The sequence below is a fragment of the Tachyglossus aculeatus genome, chromosome 3, assembly GCF_015852505.1.
Source record: "Tachyglossus aculeatus isolate mTacAcu1 chromosome 3, mTacAcu1.pri, whole genome shotgun sequence".
Taxonomy (NCBI): domain Eukaryota; kingdom Metazoa; phylum Chordata; class Mammalia; order Monotremata; family Tachyglossidae; genus Tachyglossus; species Tachyglossus aculeatus.
This window is the reverse complement of record NC_052068.1, coordinates 36,363,946-36,377,014: the sequence shown is the minus strand read 5'-3', so window position 1 is coordinate 36,377,014 and position 13,069 is coordinate 36,363,946. Positions and strand designations below refer to the sequence as shown.

The window sequence follows — 13,069 nt, the reverse complement described above, 5'->3', positions numbered from 1 at the left end:
TAAAGAGAAACAAGCCCGGCCCACACTGGCTTACAGTCTAGAAATAGTGATGGCATCTGTTAAGTACTCACTATGTGCCAGGCACTGTACTAAGCACTGGAGTAGATACAAGCAAGTTGGGTTGGACACACTCCTTGTCCCACCTTGGGTTCACAGTCTTCATCCCCGTTTTACTGATGAGGTAAGTGAGGCCCAGAGAAGTGAAGTGACTTGCCCAAGGTCACGCAGCAGACAAGTGGAGGAGCTGGGATTAGAACCCATGACCTTCCGACTTCCAGGCCTGCTGCTTGCAGCTGCTTGGGCAAGTCACTTTAATTTCTTCCGGCCTCAGTTACCCCATCTGGAAAATGGGGATTGAGACTATGAGCCCCATGTGGGACAGGAACTCTGCCCTTCTCAATTTGCCTGTATCCACCCCAGCGGTTAGTACAGTGCCTGGTAGTAAGCGCTTAACAAATACCACAATTATGAGTATTAATAAGGACTTATCCCAATTTCTTCCCTGATCTATCTCTAAATTGGAAATTCAACTTGGGCGGGCGGCGCTGCTCTGATCCTCAGATATCTGAAAGAGGGTCAATCCTGACCATTTGCTAGAGTACTGAAAAATTACTTAGAAGCCAAATGTTGTCAGGTAGCCATTAGCTCGAGGCACATAAAGCGGAGAATTAGATTAGCTTCACTGAACTCCAGTTACTGACAGGGCTCTTCTGTTGCTAGGTTCATTCATTCATTCATTCATTCAATCATATTTATTGAGCGCTTACTGTGTGCAGAGCACTGTACTAAGCGCTTGGGAAGTACAAGTTGGCAACACATAGAGACGGTCCCTACCCAACAGTGGGCTCACAGTCTAGAAGGGGGAGACAGAGAACAAAACAAAACATATTAGCAAAATAAAATAAATAGAATATGTACAAATAAAATGAATAGAGTAATAAATCCGTACAAACATATATACATATATACAGGTGCTGTGGGGAGGGGAAGGAGGTAAGGCGGGGGGGATGGGGAGAGGCAGGAGGGGGCTCAGTGTGGGAAGGCCCCCTGGAGGAGGTGAGCTCTCAGTAGGTGAAGCAAAATGACATAATGGGGGGGGGCACACCTACGACGGGAGACACTAAAGGGAGAGAGTTCAGGCCCTGGTGGAATGGGAATCTAAATCAGTCAATCAATCAATCGTATTTATTGAGCGCTTACTGTGTGCAGAGCACTGTACTAAGCGCTTCGGAAATACAAGTTGGCAACATATAGAGACGGTCCCTACCCAACAGCGGGCTCACAGTCTAGCCCGAATCCCCTTTGGGTGATTCTGGTCTGTCCTGGGCTTTTTTTACGGGGACGGCAGACAAAAAGCCTTCTCTCTGATCTCCCATCCTCGTGTCTCTCCCCACTTCAATCCATACTTCATGCTGCTGCCCGGACTGTCTTTGTCCAGAAACGCTCTGGGCAGGTTACTCCCCTCCTCAAAAATCTCCAGTGGCTACCAATCAACCTGCGCATCAGACAGAAACTCCTCACCCTGGGCTTCAAGGCTGTCCATCCCCTCACCCCCTCCTACCTCACCTCCCTTCTGTCCTTCTCCAGCCCAGCCCGCACCCTCCGCTCCTCTGCCACCGCTAATCTCCTCACCGTACCTCGTTCTCGCCTGTCCCGCCATCGACCCCCGGGCCTGGAATGCCCTCCTTCTGCCCACCCGCCAAGCTAGCTCTCTTCCCCCCTTCAAGGCCCTACTGAGAGCTCACCTCCTCCAGGAGGCCTTCCCAGACTGAGCCCCTTCCTTCCTCTCCCCCTCGTCCGCCTCTCCATCCCTCCCTTCTTACCTCCTTCCCTTCCCCACAGCACCTGTATATATGTATATATGTTTGTACATATTTATTACTCTATTTTACTTGTACATATCTATTCTATTGATTTTATTTTGTTAGTATGTTTGGTTTTGTTCTCTGTCTCCCCCTTTTAGACTGTGAGCCCTCTGTTGGGTAGGGACCGTCTGCATATGTTGCCAACTTGTACTTCCCAAGCGCTTAGTACAGTGCTCTGCACACAGTAAGCGCTCAATAAATACGATTGATGATGATGAAGAAAAAGGGGAGTGCCACTTTGTAGCCACTAGGGGGCAGTATAGCGCCAGCTGTCTGCCCCTCTCTTTTTGCACTGGAACTAGCCCTGAAGTTCAGCCTGCTGTTCGGAAAGCTTTGCTTCATTCTCTTACCCAGTCACATGGGGCTTCCCCAGGCCGGATCTGAAGCCCCATTAATTAAGCTAAACAAGGACGTTGCAAAAACGAAAAGGTGCCAAAACAGTGCTTCAGTGGTTCAGCTCAGGGTCTCTGGGAATAATGGGTTGTACTTCCCAAGCGCTTGGTACAGTGCTCTGCACACAGTAAGCGCTCAATAAATACGATTGATGATGATGATAATAATAATAATAATAATGTTGGTATTTGTTAAGCGCTTACTATGTGCAAAGCACTGTTCTAAGCGCTGGGGTAGATACAAGGTAATCAGGTTGTCCCACGTGGGGCTCACAGTCTTCATCCCCATTTTACAGATGGGGGAACTGAGGCACAGAGAAGTGAAGTGACTTGCCCAAAGTCACACAGCTGACAAGTGGTGGAGCCGGGATTTGAACCCACGACCTCTGACTCCAAAGCCTGTGCTCTTTTCCACTGAGCCAAGATGGGAGGTGTTGGCCCTCCTTGACATTAATTTACCTAGCTAAAGGTGGATCTTCTAACAGCCCTAACTTTTCCCTCTAGTATCCTAGCTCATACCCTTCATTCTTCCTTAACTCTCTTTCTCAGGGTACATTGCTCCTTACTGCCCCACCACTCAGCCCTGGTTCACAAGTCTTCCTCCTTCCTGGATCTCCCTCTTTTTCAAATCCACTCTACCCGTCTCCAGAGTTCTTCTGAAATTGTGCCTCCTCCAGGAGGCTTTCCCGGATTAATTTCTTTTCCCCGGGTCATATCCTTCCTCAAAGACCGCAGCGCTTATACACTCACAGCTACCCCCAGAGCACTTCACTGTACTGTTAAAGTACATACTTTTCCATGTATATCATCATCATCATCAATCATATTTATTGAGCGCTTACTGTGTGCAGAGCACTGTACTAAGCGCTTGGGAAGTACAAATTGGCAACATATAGAGACAGTCCCTACCCAACAGTGGGCTCACAGTCTAAAAGGGGGAGACAGAGAACAAAACCAAACATACTAACAAAATAAAATAAATAGAATAGATATGTACAAGTAAAATAAATAAATAAATAGAGTAATAAATATGTACAAACATATATACATATATACAGGTATATATGCATATATATATACATATACATATATACATGTACATATACATATATATATATATATATATACATATATACCTTGGGAAGAGTGAGGCCTAGTGGAAAGAGCTCAGGCCTGGGCGTCAGAAAAGTACAGTGCCATGTTTTATCAATCGTATTTATTGAGCACTTACTATGTGCAGAGCACTGTACTAAGCGCTTGGGAAGTACAAATTGGCAACATATAGAGACAGTCCCTACCCAACAGTGGGCTCACAGTCTAAAAGGGGGGAGACAGAGAACAAAACCAAACATACTAACAAAATAAAATAAATAGAATAGATATGTACAAATAAAAGTATATCCATCTCTAGTCTCTTCTTCCTCCTGTAACTAACTAGTTCATGTTTATCTTCCCCATTAGATTGAGGGCAGAGATTGTGTCTTCTATCTGCATTGGGCTCTCCCAAGCAATTAGTTTAGTGTTTTGCACACAGTAGACACTCGGTAGCTACTATGGATTGATAACCATCCTTTACCTAACATCCAAGTTTGTACCCAAACCCTCTTGAACCTTGAACATTCCTAAATACTTTGATGCTCCTGTTGATCCATTTGAATTGTATTCAGTTTTTAAGATCATGTTATAGATATGTGACATAGACCTCCTCACAGATCTTCCTGCTTCCAATCTCTCCCTTCTCCAGTCCAGACTTCATTCCACTTTCCTTCCTTCCTTCCTTCCTTCATTCAATCGTTCATATTTATTGAGTGCTTACTGTGTGCAAAGCACTGTACTAAGCACTTGGGAGAGTACAGTATGACAACAAACAGACACATACCTTCCCACAACGAGCTAATAGCCTAGAGGGGGAGACAGACATTAATATGAATAGATAAATAAATAAATTACAGATTTGTACATATGTGGGGATGGGAGGGAGAATGAACGAAGCAGCATGATATAGTGGATAGAGCACAGTCCTGGGAGTCAGAAGGTCAATCAATCAATCAATCAATCAATCATATTTATTGAGCACTTACTGTGTGCAGAGCACTTTACTAAGTGCTTGGGAAGTACAAGTTGGCAACATATAGAGACAGTCCCTACCCAACAGTGGGCTCACAGTCTAAAAGAGGGAGACAGAGAACAAAACCAAACATACTAACAAAATAAAATAAATAGAATAGATATGTACAAGTAAAATAAATAAATAAATAAATAAATAAATAGAGTAATAAATATGTACAATCATATATACATATATACAGGTGCTGTGGGGAAGGGAAGGAGGTAAGATGGGGGGATGGAGAGGGGTCATGGGTTCTAATCCCCCCTCTGCCAGTTGTCTGCTATGTGACCATGGGCAAGTCACATCACTTCTCTGTGCCTCAGTTACTTTTTCTGTAAAATGGGGATTAAGACTGTGAGTCCCACGTGGGACAACCTGATTACTTTGTATCTACCCCAGCGCTTTCACCTGTCTACTTGTTTTGTTTAGTTGTCTGTCTCCCCCTTCTAGATTGTGAGCCCATTGTTGGGTAGGGGCCATCTCTGTGTGTTGCTGAATTGGACTTCTCAAGCGCTTAGTATAGTGCTCTGCACACAGCAAGCGCTCAATAAATACGATTGATTGAATGAATGAATGAAGGAGCAAGTAAGAGCGGCACAGAAGGGAGTGAGAGAAGAGGAGGACTTAGGGAAGGCTTATTGGAGGAGATGTGCCTTCCCAGATCATTTTTCTAAACCATTATTTTACACATCTCCCCAGTCCTCAAAAATCTCTAACGGTTGCCCATTCCTCTCCCCATCCAGCAGAAACTCCTCACCGTCAGCTTTAGGCTGCTCAGTCGGCTCTCTCCCTCCTCGTTCCCCTTCCATTAAACCCCTGCACATCTGCTTTGCTCCTGTCAGGCCAGCTTGCTCTCTGTGCCTTGTTCTTGTCTTTCTCATGGTCAAACTCTTGCTTAGTGCCCTCCTTCCTGCCTAGAATTCCTCCCTCTACCCTGGGGAGCAGTGTGGCCTAGTGGAAAGAGCACAAGCCTGGGAATCAGAGAACCTGGATTCTAATCCCGGCTCTGCCACTTACTGCGGTGTGACCTCAGACGGGGTCGCTTAACTTCTGTGTGCCTCGGTTCCCTCATCTGTAAAATGGGGATTAAATACCTGTCCTCTCTCCTACTTGGACTGTGAGCCTCATATGGAACCTGATTATCAGTGCTTTTTATAGCACTTGACTTAGAGTAAGTGCTTTACAAATACCACAATTATTATTGCTACAATTATTGTTCACATGCAGCAGACCACAGCTTTCCTAACATCAAAGCCCTTCTGAAATGGCATCTCAAGGGGGTCTTCCCCGATTAATCTCTCATCCCCCCCACTCTGTTTCCTTCGATTCTGCCACTTCAGCACGTCCACAGCCCTTGCCTCCCACACGTAGCACTTAAGTACAATAGCTTTCAAACTCTGTTGCTTCACACTACTTGGAATTTATTTTAGCATCCGTCTCAACTCCCCCGCTAGAGATGATAAATTTCGTGAGAGCAGGGATGTTGTCTACTGACTCTAGTGTACCCTTCCAAGTGCTTTGTACACTGCTTTGCAGCGGAAGGGCTCGATAAATACTATTGATTGAGGGAGTGATCTATGACTCTGAAAGCAGAAAGAGACTTCTCCTGCTTTCGAAATAGGAAGTGACAGAAAAAACATTCTCCCTCCACTTTTTAGCTAGATATGAAGGGCAAATGTCAGCTGATATATGAGCAAAACTCACACCAAGTTCCCAACCATCCTTTCCTGATATTTTAGACTTCGCGGAGTGGAGAGTATGCTCATAGCCAGCAGGTGCCTTCTCTCAGTCTCAGAAATTCACAGTGCGTACTGTCCTCCTCCCCAATAAGTCATCTTGCTCCTCTGCTGCTCTCATACTGTAGCGTACTGTTCCTTCTTGTAACCAACTGGCTTAACGGTCAAAAAGAGCCTTATTGACAGGACCGACCTAGGGTGTAACAGCGATCATTTGAAATTGCATCAGAGAAGTGGAATTCAGTTTTACATACATATGTAGTATCAGCCCGTTTCTGTTCCCAGCTTCCCTGGAGCCTGGCTTTGCCCTCAACTTACCTGGGCTTAACTCAAAGTCTCACTCAGCCCATCTGCGCTAAAGCGATCTTCCACGTGGAAGGGAAGCAGTGTGGCTCAGTAGAAAGCACCTGATCCCACCTCCACCACACGACCAGTCATTCTCTGTGTTCTCTGTGTTCTCTGTTCTTCTCTGTGCCTCAGTTCCCTCATCTGTAAAATGGGGATTAAGACTGTGAGCCCCACGTGGGACAACCTGATCACCTTGTAACCTTGTAACCTCCCCAGCGCTTAGAACAGTGCTTTGCACATAGTAAGCGCTTGACAAGTACCATCATTATTATTATTATTATTTCTGCTCCCACATTCCTCACCCAGTTTCCAGGTGAAGGAGGTGGTGGTAACCTGCTCACTCACTCCTTCCTCCTCTGCCCATGGCCGTCCTCTTCCATAATAATAACGATGACATTTATTAAGCACTTACTATGTGCAGAGCACTGTTCTAAGCGCCGGGGAGGTTACAAGGTGATCAGGTTGTCCCACGGGGGGCTCACAGTCTTAATCCCCATTTTACAGATGAGGGAACTGAGGCCCAGAGAAGTTAAGTGACTTGCCCAAAGTCACACAGCCGATAAGGGATTCGAACCCACGACCTCTGACTCCCAAGCCCGGGCTCTTTCCACTAAGCCAGGCTGCTTCTCCATCACCACCCCGGAGGACTGTGGATGTGATCGGACAGGAGGAGGGGAGGAGAAGGGAAATCTGGGGTGTGAGTAGAAGGGGCCAGCTGGTTGGTGGTTTCACCAGGCTCGGGGGAGAACTGCTTGGGGTTGGGGGGCGCAGGTGAAGAGGGCTGGCGGCCTTTCTTTAGGGAATTCTGGCTTCCTGCCCTACAGATGGAGGCCAAAGAGGAGGCCAGAGAGCAGCTGGGTTGCCGGCCATTGTACCAGCCCACGATATCATCATGTTATGCCGCGTGCCCAGAGTTACGTGTGACATCGTGGGTTGACGGGGAAGAACTTCATTGTACCACCTCTCTTATAATAATAATAATGATAGTGTTTGTTAAGCACTTGGACGGTTACGGGGTTCTCAGTTTGAACACAGCCCCTATCTTACGTGGGGCTCACGGTCTTAATCCCCATTTTACAGATGAGGTCACTGAGGCACAGAGAAGCGAAGTGACTTGTCCAAGGTCACGCAGCAGTCAAGTGGCGGAGCTGGGATTAGACCCAGGTCCGAACCTGGATTCAGAGAAAAGAGGCTGAGGCCACCATGGGGGCGTGGAATCAGTTCATTCATTCAGCCGTGTTTATTGAGCTCTTACTGTGTGCAGAGCACCGTACTAAGTGCTTGGAAAGTACAATATGGCATCGTTCTCTTTATTCTCCCTGCATACTATACCCCATAGTTCTCCTCTCGTACCTACTTCCTAAAATAAATGTTGGAAAGAGGAAGATGCAAGGGGAGTCAGGGACTTGTTGAAGGAGAGTAGCAGGGAATGATTGCCCGTGTGGAATCAGCGCCCTGAGTCGGGCTAGAGAGAAGTAGTAGATTAAGGCCTTACTCTTATCTGCCTCGATTGCTGCAGTGGTTTTTAGCAGCTGAGCTCCAATGAAATGAAAAGGATCAGAAATTTAGAACATGACACAGAGAAAAGAAAGCCAGGGTTTCAATGATCCCTATCAGCACCCTAACTAAGGAAATACTTGCTCGGTGAAATTTGTTTTTCTATTTTTAGCCCCTTCAAGGAACAAGATAAGTTGGAGAGAGCAAAATTAGAAATAAGAAACCAGTTTCTTTATCTCCTTCACAGTTCCCAGGAAAACAGTCCAGCTTTCTATTTTGTCATCTTCCATCCCTGGCATCTCAAATCTCCCCACTTGTTAAAACTCATTCCTAGAGAGCAGCTAGTTGTAGTATTCCAAGTAAAACCTCCTTATGTTAAACCATCATGATGAGCAAGTAAATTGTATCGGAAATTGGTCTGTTAGCCTATGTATGAAAAGTCTGTAGCCCAGTTGCCATGAGAGCTGCCAGAATTTCTGTGCGTAAGCCATTAGAGGAGCAGCGTGGCTCAGTGCCAAGAGTACGGGCTTGAGAGTCAGAGATCTTGGGTTCTAATCCTGGCTCCACCACTTCTCAGCTGTGTGACTTTGGACAAGTCACTTAACTTCTGGGCCTCAGTTCCCTCATCTGTAAAATGGGGATTAAGACTGTGAGCCCCAAGTGGGACAACCTGATTACCTTGTATCCCCCCCAGCGCTTAGAGCAGTGCTCTGCACACAGTACACACTCAATAAATACGATTGAATGAATGAATGAATGCTTGGCACACAGTAAGCGCTTAACAAATACCATCATTATGATCCAGCACTTAGAACAGTGCTTTGCTCATAGTAAGCGCTTAATAAATGCCATTATTATTATTATTGTTATGTGCAACTGGAACACAGAAAAAACATTCTGGGACACGATCCTCCTATCTTCTAATGATGTCCGCTCAGTTCAGCCGAGAACGTAGAGAACAAGACGTTCTGACAAAGGGTGCCCTATCGAAGGATACAACTGAGAACACAGTGGGAAAAGAGTAAGCAAAGGGAAGAACTACAGGATCGAACCCAAAATCACAAAAGAAAGTCAAAATAACCAAGGGAAAGTACAGAATCTCCAAAAGCCACCGTGAAAAACAGAGGCAGTTACTCCGAAGGAGTTAATAGGTTAGGGTTAGGCAGCAAGGAAAGAGGAAGAGAGGTGGTCAGAAAAGAGTGAGATTGGGGGACACGGATGAAGAAATATAGATAGGCTGAAAGAGAAAATACAAAGGAAGAGAGGGGTAATGGATAGTAAGAGGAGAACCGTGAAGGAGGGATAAACCACGAGGAAGATAGGAAGTGCACTTGGATTTGCACCCTTTATTCACCCCTCTCTCAGCCCCACAGCACTTATGTATATACCTGCAATTTATTGATTTATTATTGTCTGTCTTTTGACGCTAAGCAGGTTTGAGGCAGGGAACGTGTCTACTAACTCTGTTGTATTGTACTCTCCCAAGTGCTTAGTACAGTGCCCAGCACACAGTAAGCACTCAATAAATCAATTGAGTGATTGACAGCAAGTAAAAGTAATGGTGTTGAGTGCCCCCAGAATACAATGCCTCATTTCTCGTGGTCCATTTTGTGGTTCATGGTAGATGGTATTCCTGGGCCTGGTTGAACTGTCTCTAAAGGTGCCTTCTGTGATTGCTCTGAGCAGACTTTCTCTTAAATTCGTTGTGAAGTGTTCCGCTTCTATTCTGTCCACCCTCAATCTAGCTTTCTGCTCCTTCCCTTCACTGCCTTCTTTGTGTACTTGTGGTGGTCAGTATGTGCCTTTTGTTCCTTTCCTTTTATCAGTCTTTTTATGTTTTTGTTCCCTTTCTGTTTTATGTTTCTTTCTCAAAAATATTCATTCAGTCTTTCTTCTAAAGTATTTTTATTTGTCAGTAATGGAAGAGTTCCCCTTCCTTTTCTGGCTCCTAATTTCTCCAGATTTGGTAGTTTTATAGTTTTTCCCACTCCCTGCCCCCAGGCCAAGCCAAATCTTTGTCTTCTGGTACTATCTTCTGAAGCCTCCACTTAACCACTTTGTCTTCTGCAGCTGTTCCACCCCACCCCTTTTCATTAAAACCATTGTTTTAATTGAAACCGTTGAATAATTCAATATTCAATATCCATTGAAACCATTGAACCATTGAATAACCATCGAAACCATGGTTTCATTTCAACCATTTGACCCTTTCAGAGTGCTGGCCAAGTCCCCACTGGGTGTGCCTTGCATTTTCCTCCCCATCCCAAAAGCCTACCTGGAGGCATATTGCACTTTAGTCTTGGGGCTGGAGAAATGCACACATTGATTCACCCTGTTAGGGATTTCAGTATTTAGAGATGATTTTTTTTCCTTAAACATTCCCTTTCAAATTCAAAACCCGTAGCAAGCCATTTTCCTCCCTATTATGCGATCACCTGATTGAAGAAACCAAAAGTCTTTTAAAATCAGCTTAGATGGTGGATATATTTTAGTTAAGAATATCTTACTACTATGACAACACAGGCAAGGAAATTATTTTTAAAATCTGTTCCTTTTTCTATCAATACCTTGACTCCGTAGGGCTCTTAATTTACCAAATGTGGCAAACATTCCAATAAAATTGTTTCATTCATTATGTGTTTAGATGTTTTTTTCGAAGGTAGTGTTTTTTTCCAAACGCTCGAACCCCTGGTTCTACTTAGAGAAAGCAATTTCCAAATTTTCATTTCTGTGCATTTAACATGCCAACCCAAATTTACCTTGGATTGTGAAATGAAAAAGATTTTATTTCGAAGAGAGTGTGGTCATATTTTGAGAGAATTAATTGAGAAGAAAATCATTGATAATTCTCATGTTTGATTTTAAACCATTTGACATGAAGAGATATAAATATGTGTCCAGTTGTGGATGCCTCTTATCTGATCAGTTCATCTCCTCCGCAGTTTCGGTGTCTGAACTGCTCAGCTTCGCAAGTCTGCTCACAGGATGGCCCTTTTTATCAGGTAAGAGGCACTCACGACTGTACATGTCACTGCCATTAAGGATGTGTGAACACCCCATCTCAAACACCTGTTGTCTAGGATTTACCACTTTGTGTTATTTCATGTGGGCAGTAAAATCGAACATCCTTATGCCAGCATGAATGTGCTGATGAATTTCACAGGAATTTGGAATTCTATTCAAATCTGTTTAGTATCGAGGCTAAAGTGACATTTAAAGGGAGGAGGTTAAGTAGAATTGTTTCAGGTTTTCAGTAATGCATAGGCTCTCTTCTTGATCTTGTATCTTATTGTCGCGTTATAGAAACCGTAGCTCTTTCTCCCAGGTCATGCATGCACTGTGGACAGAAATTGCCAGATCAGATGAACTGAGAAAATGCTACACCACAGAACTATATTTAAAAGAGTATAGGCGATAGAGCCCGTGTAATGTTTCCAGGACCCTTGTCCACAATTAGGTTTTTTGTGGTTCATCTCAGTCTAGCTAGAAAGCAACAGCACACCTCTCTCAAAAGTGTTTTCTTCCGTTACCCACAGAAGAATTGTTCCTACTCTCCAGATGATTGAAAATAGCTCTCTTTAGTCCAGCGTCAGCAGCTAACTTGCCTTCTGGTGTGACTTTTCTCTCCCCACCCTGCCCTTTTTTAAATGGTGCCTGTTAAGCACTTACTATGAGTCATTCAGGGTACTAAGAGCTGGGCTAGATAGAAGCTAATCAGGTAGGACACAGCCCAGTCCCACACAGAGCTCATGGTCTTAATCCCCATTTTACAGATGAGGTAACCGAGGCACAGGGAAGTGAGGTGACTTGCCCAAGATCTCCCAGCAGACAATAAGAATAATGATAATAATAATAATGTTGGTATTTGTTAAGTGCTTGCTTTGTGCCAAGCTCTGTTCTAAACACTGGGGTAGATACAAGGTCATTAGGTTGACCCACATGGGGCTCACAGTCTTCATCCCCATTTTACAGATAAGGTAACTGAGGCACAGGGAAGTTAAGTGACTTAATAATAAAAATAATAATGGGATTTGTTCAGTATTTATTATGTGACAAGCACTGTTCTAAGCGCTGGGTTAGATACAAGTTAAGCAGATTGTCCCATGTGGGGCTCACAGTCTTCATCCCCATTTTACAGATGAGGTAACTGAGGCACAGAGAAGTTAAGTGACTTAATAATAATAATAATAATAATAATAATGGGATTTGTTAAGTATTTATTATGTGACAAATACTGTTCTAAGTGCTGGGGTAGATACAAGGTAAGCAGATTGTCCCATGTGGGGCTCAAAAATCTTAATCCCCATTTTACAGATGAGGTAACTAAGACACAGAGAAGTGTAAGTGACTTGCCCAAGGTCACACAGCTGACAAGTGGCGGTGCCGGGATTAGAACCCACGTCCTCTGACTCCCAAGCATGTGCTCTTTCCACTAAACCACACTGCTTCTCGAGTGGCAGAGCCTGGATTAGAACCCAGGTCTCTTTGCTCTAGTTTCCACAGATGCTCTGTAGAGCAACTGAGTACAGGAAAGAAGGGATAATAATAATTTGTATTTGTTAAGTGCTTTCTATATCCTTAGCACTAGGGTGGATGCAAGAGAATCAGCTTGCTTATGGCCCCTGCCCTATATGAGGTTGCTGTCTAAGAGGGAGGGAAATCAATCAATCAATCAATCGTATTTATTGAGCACTTACTGTGTGCAGAGCACTGTACTAAGCGCTTGGGAAGTACAAGTTGGCAACATATAGAGACAGTCCCTACCCAACAGTGGGCTCACAGTCTAAAAGGGAAAGTAGAGAAGCAGCGTGGCTCAGTGGAAAGAGCATGGGCTCTTGAGTCAGAGGTCATGGGTTCAAGTCCCGGCTCTGCCAACTGTCAGCTGTGTGATTTGGGGCAAGTCACTTCACTTCTCTGTGCCTCAGTCACCTCATCTGCAAAATGGGGATTAAAACTGTGAGCCCCCCGTGGGACAACCTGATCACCTTGCAACCTCCCCAGCACTTACAGCAGCGCTTTGCACGTAGTAAGCGCTTAACAAATACCGTCATTATTATTATTCTTATTAAAGTAGGTATTTCATCTCCCTTTTACAGAAGAGGAAGCTGGCCCAGAGAGGTT

At 44.6% G+C, this 13,069-nt stretch overlaps 1 protein-coding gene across 6 annotated transcripts in view; it reads left to right on the top strand.

Moving 5' to 3' along the window:
- PCGF5 (polycomb group ring finger 5) overlaps positions 1 to 13,069 on the top strand; it is a 158,451-nt gene that overhangs the window by 124,185 nt on the left and 21,197 nt on the right. For 5 of the 6 annotated variants that reach the window (XM_038744361.1, XM_038744360.1, XM_038744362.1 and 2 more), the window contains one exon: positions 10,891 to 10,950. The exons of the other annotated variant lie outside the window; for it this stretch is intronic. In XM_038744361.1, coding sequence (XP_038600289.1) covers positions 10,891 to 10,950 — 60 coding nt within the window. The remainder of the gene's footprint in view (positions 1 to 10,890; positions 10,951 to 13,069) is intronic. 6 annotated transcript variants of the gene reach the window in all.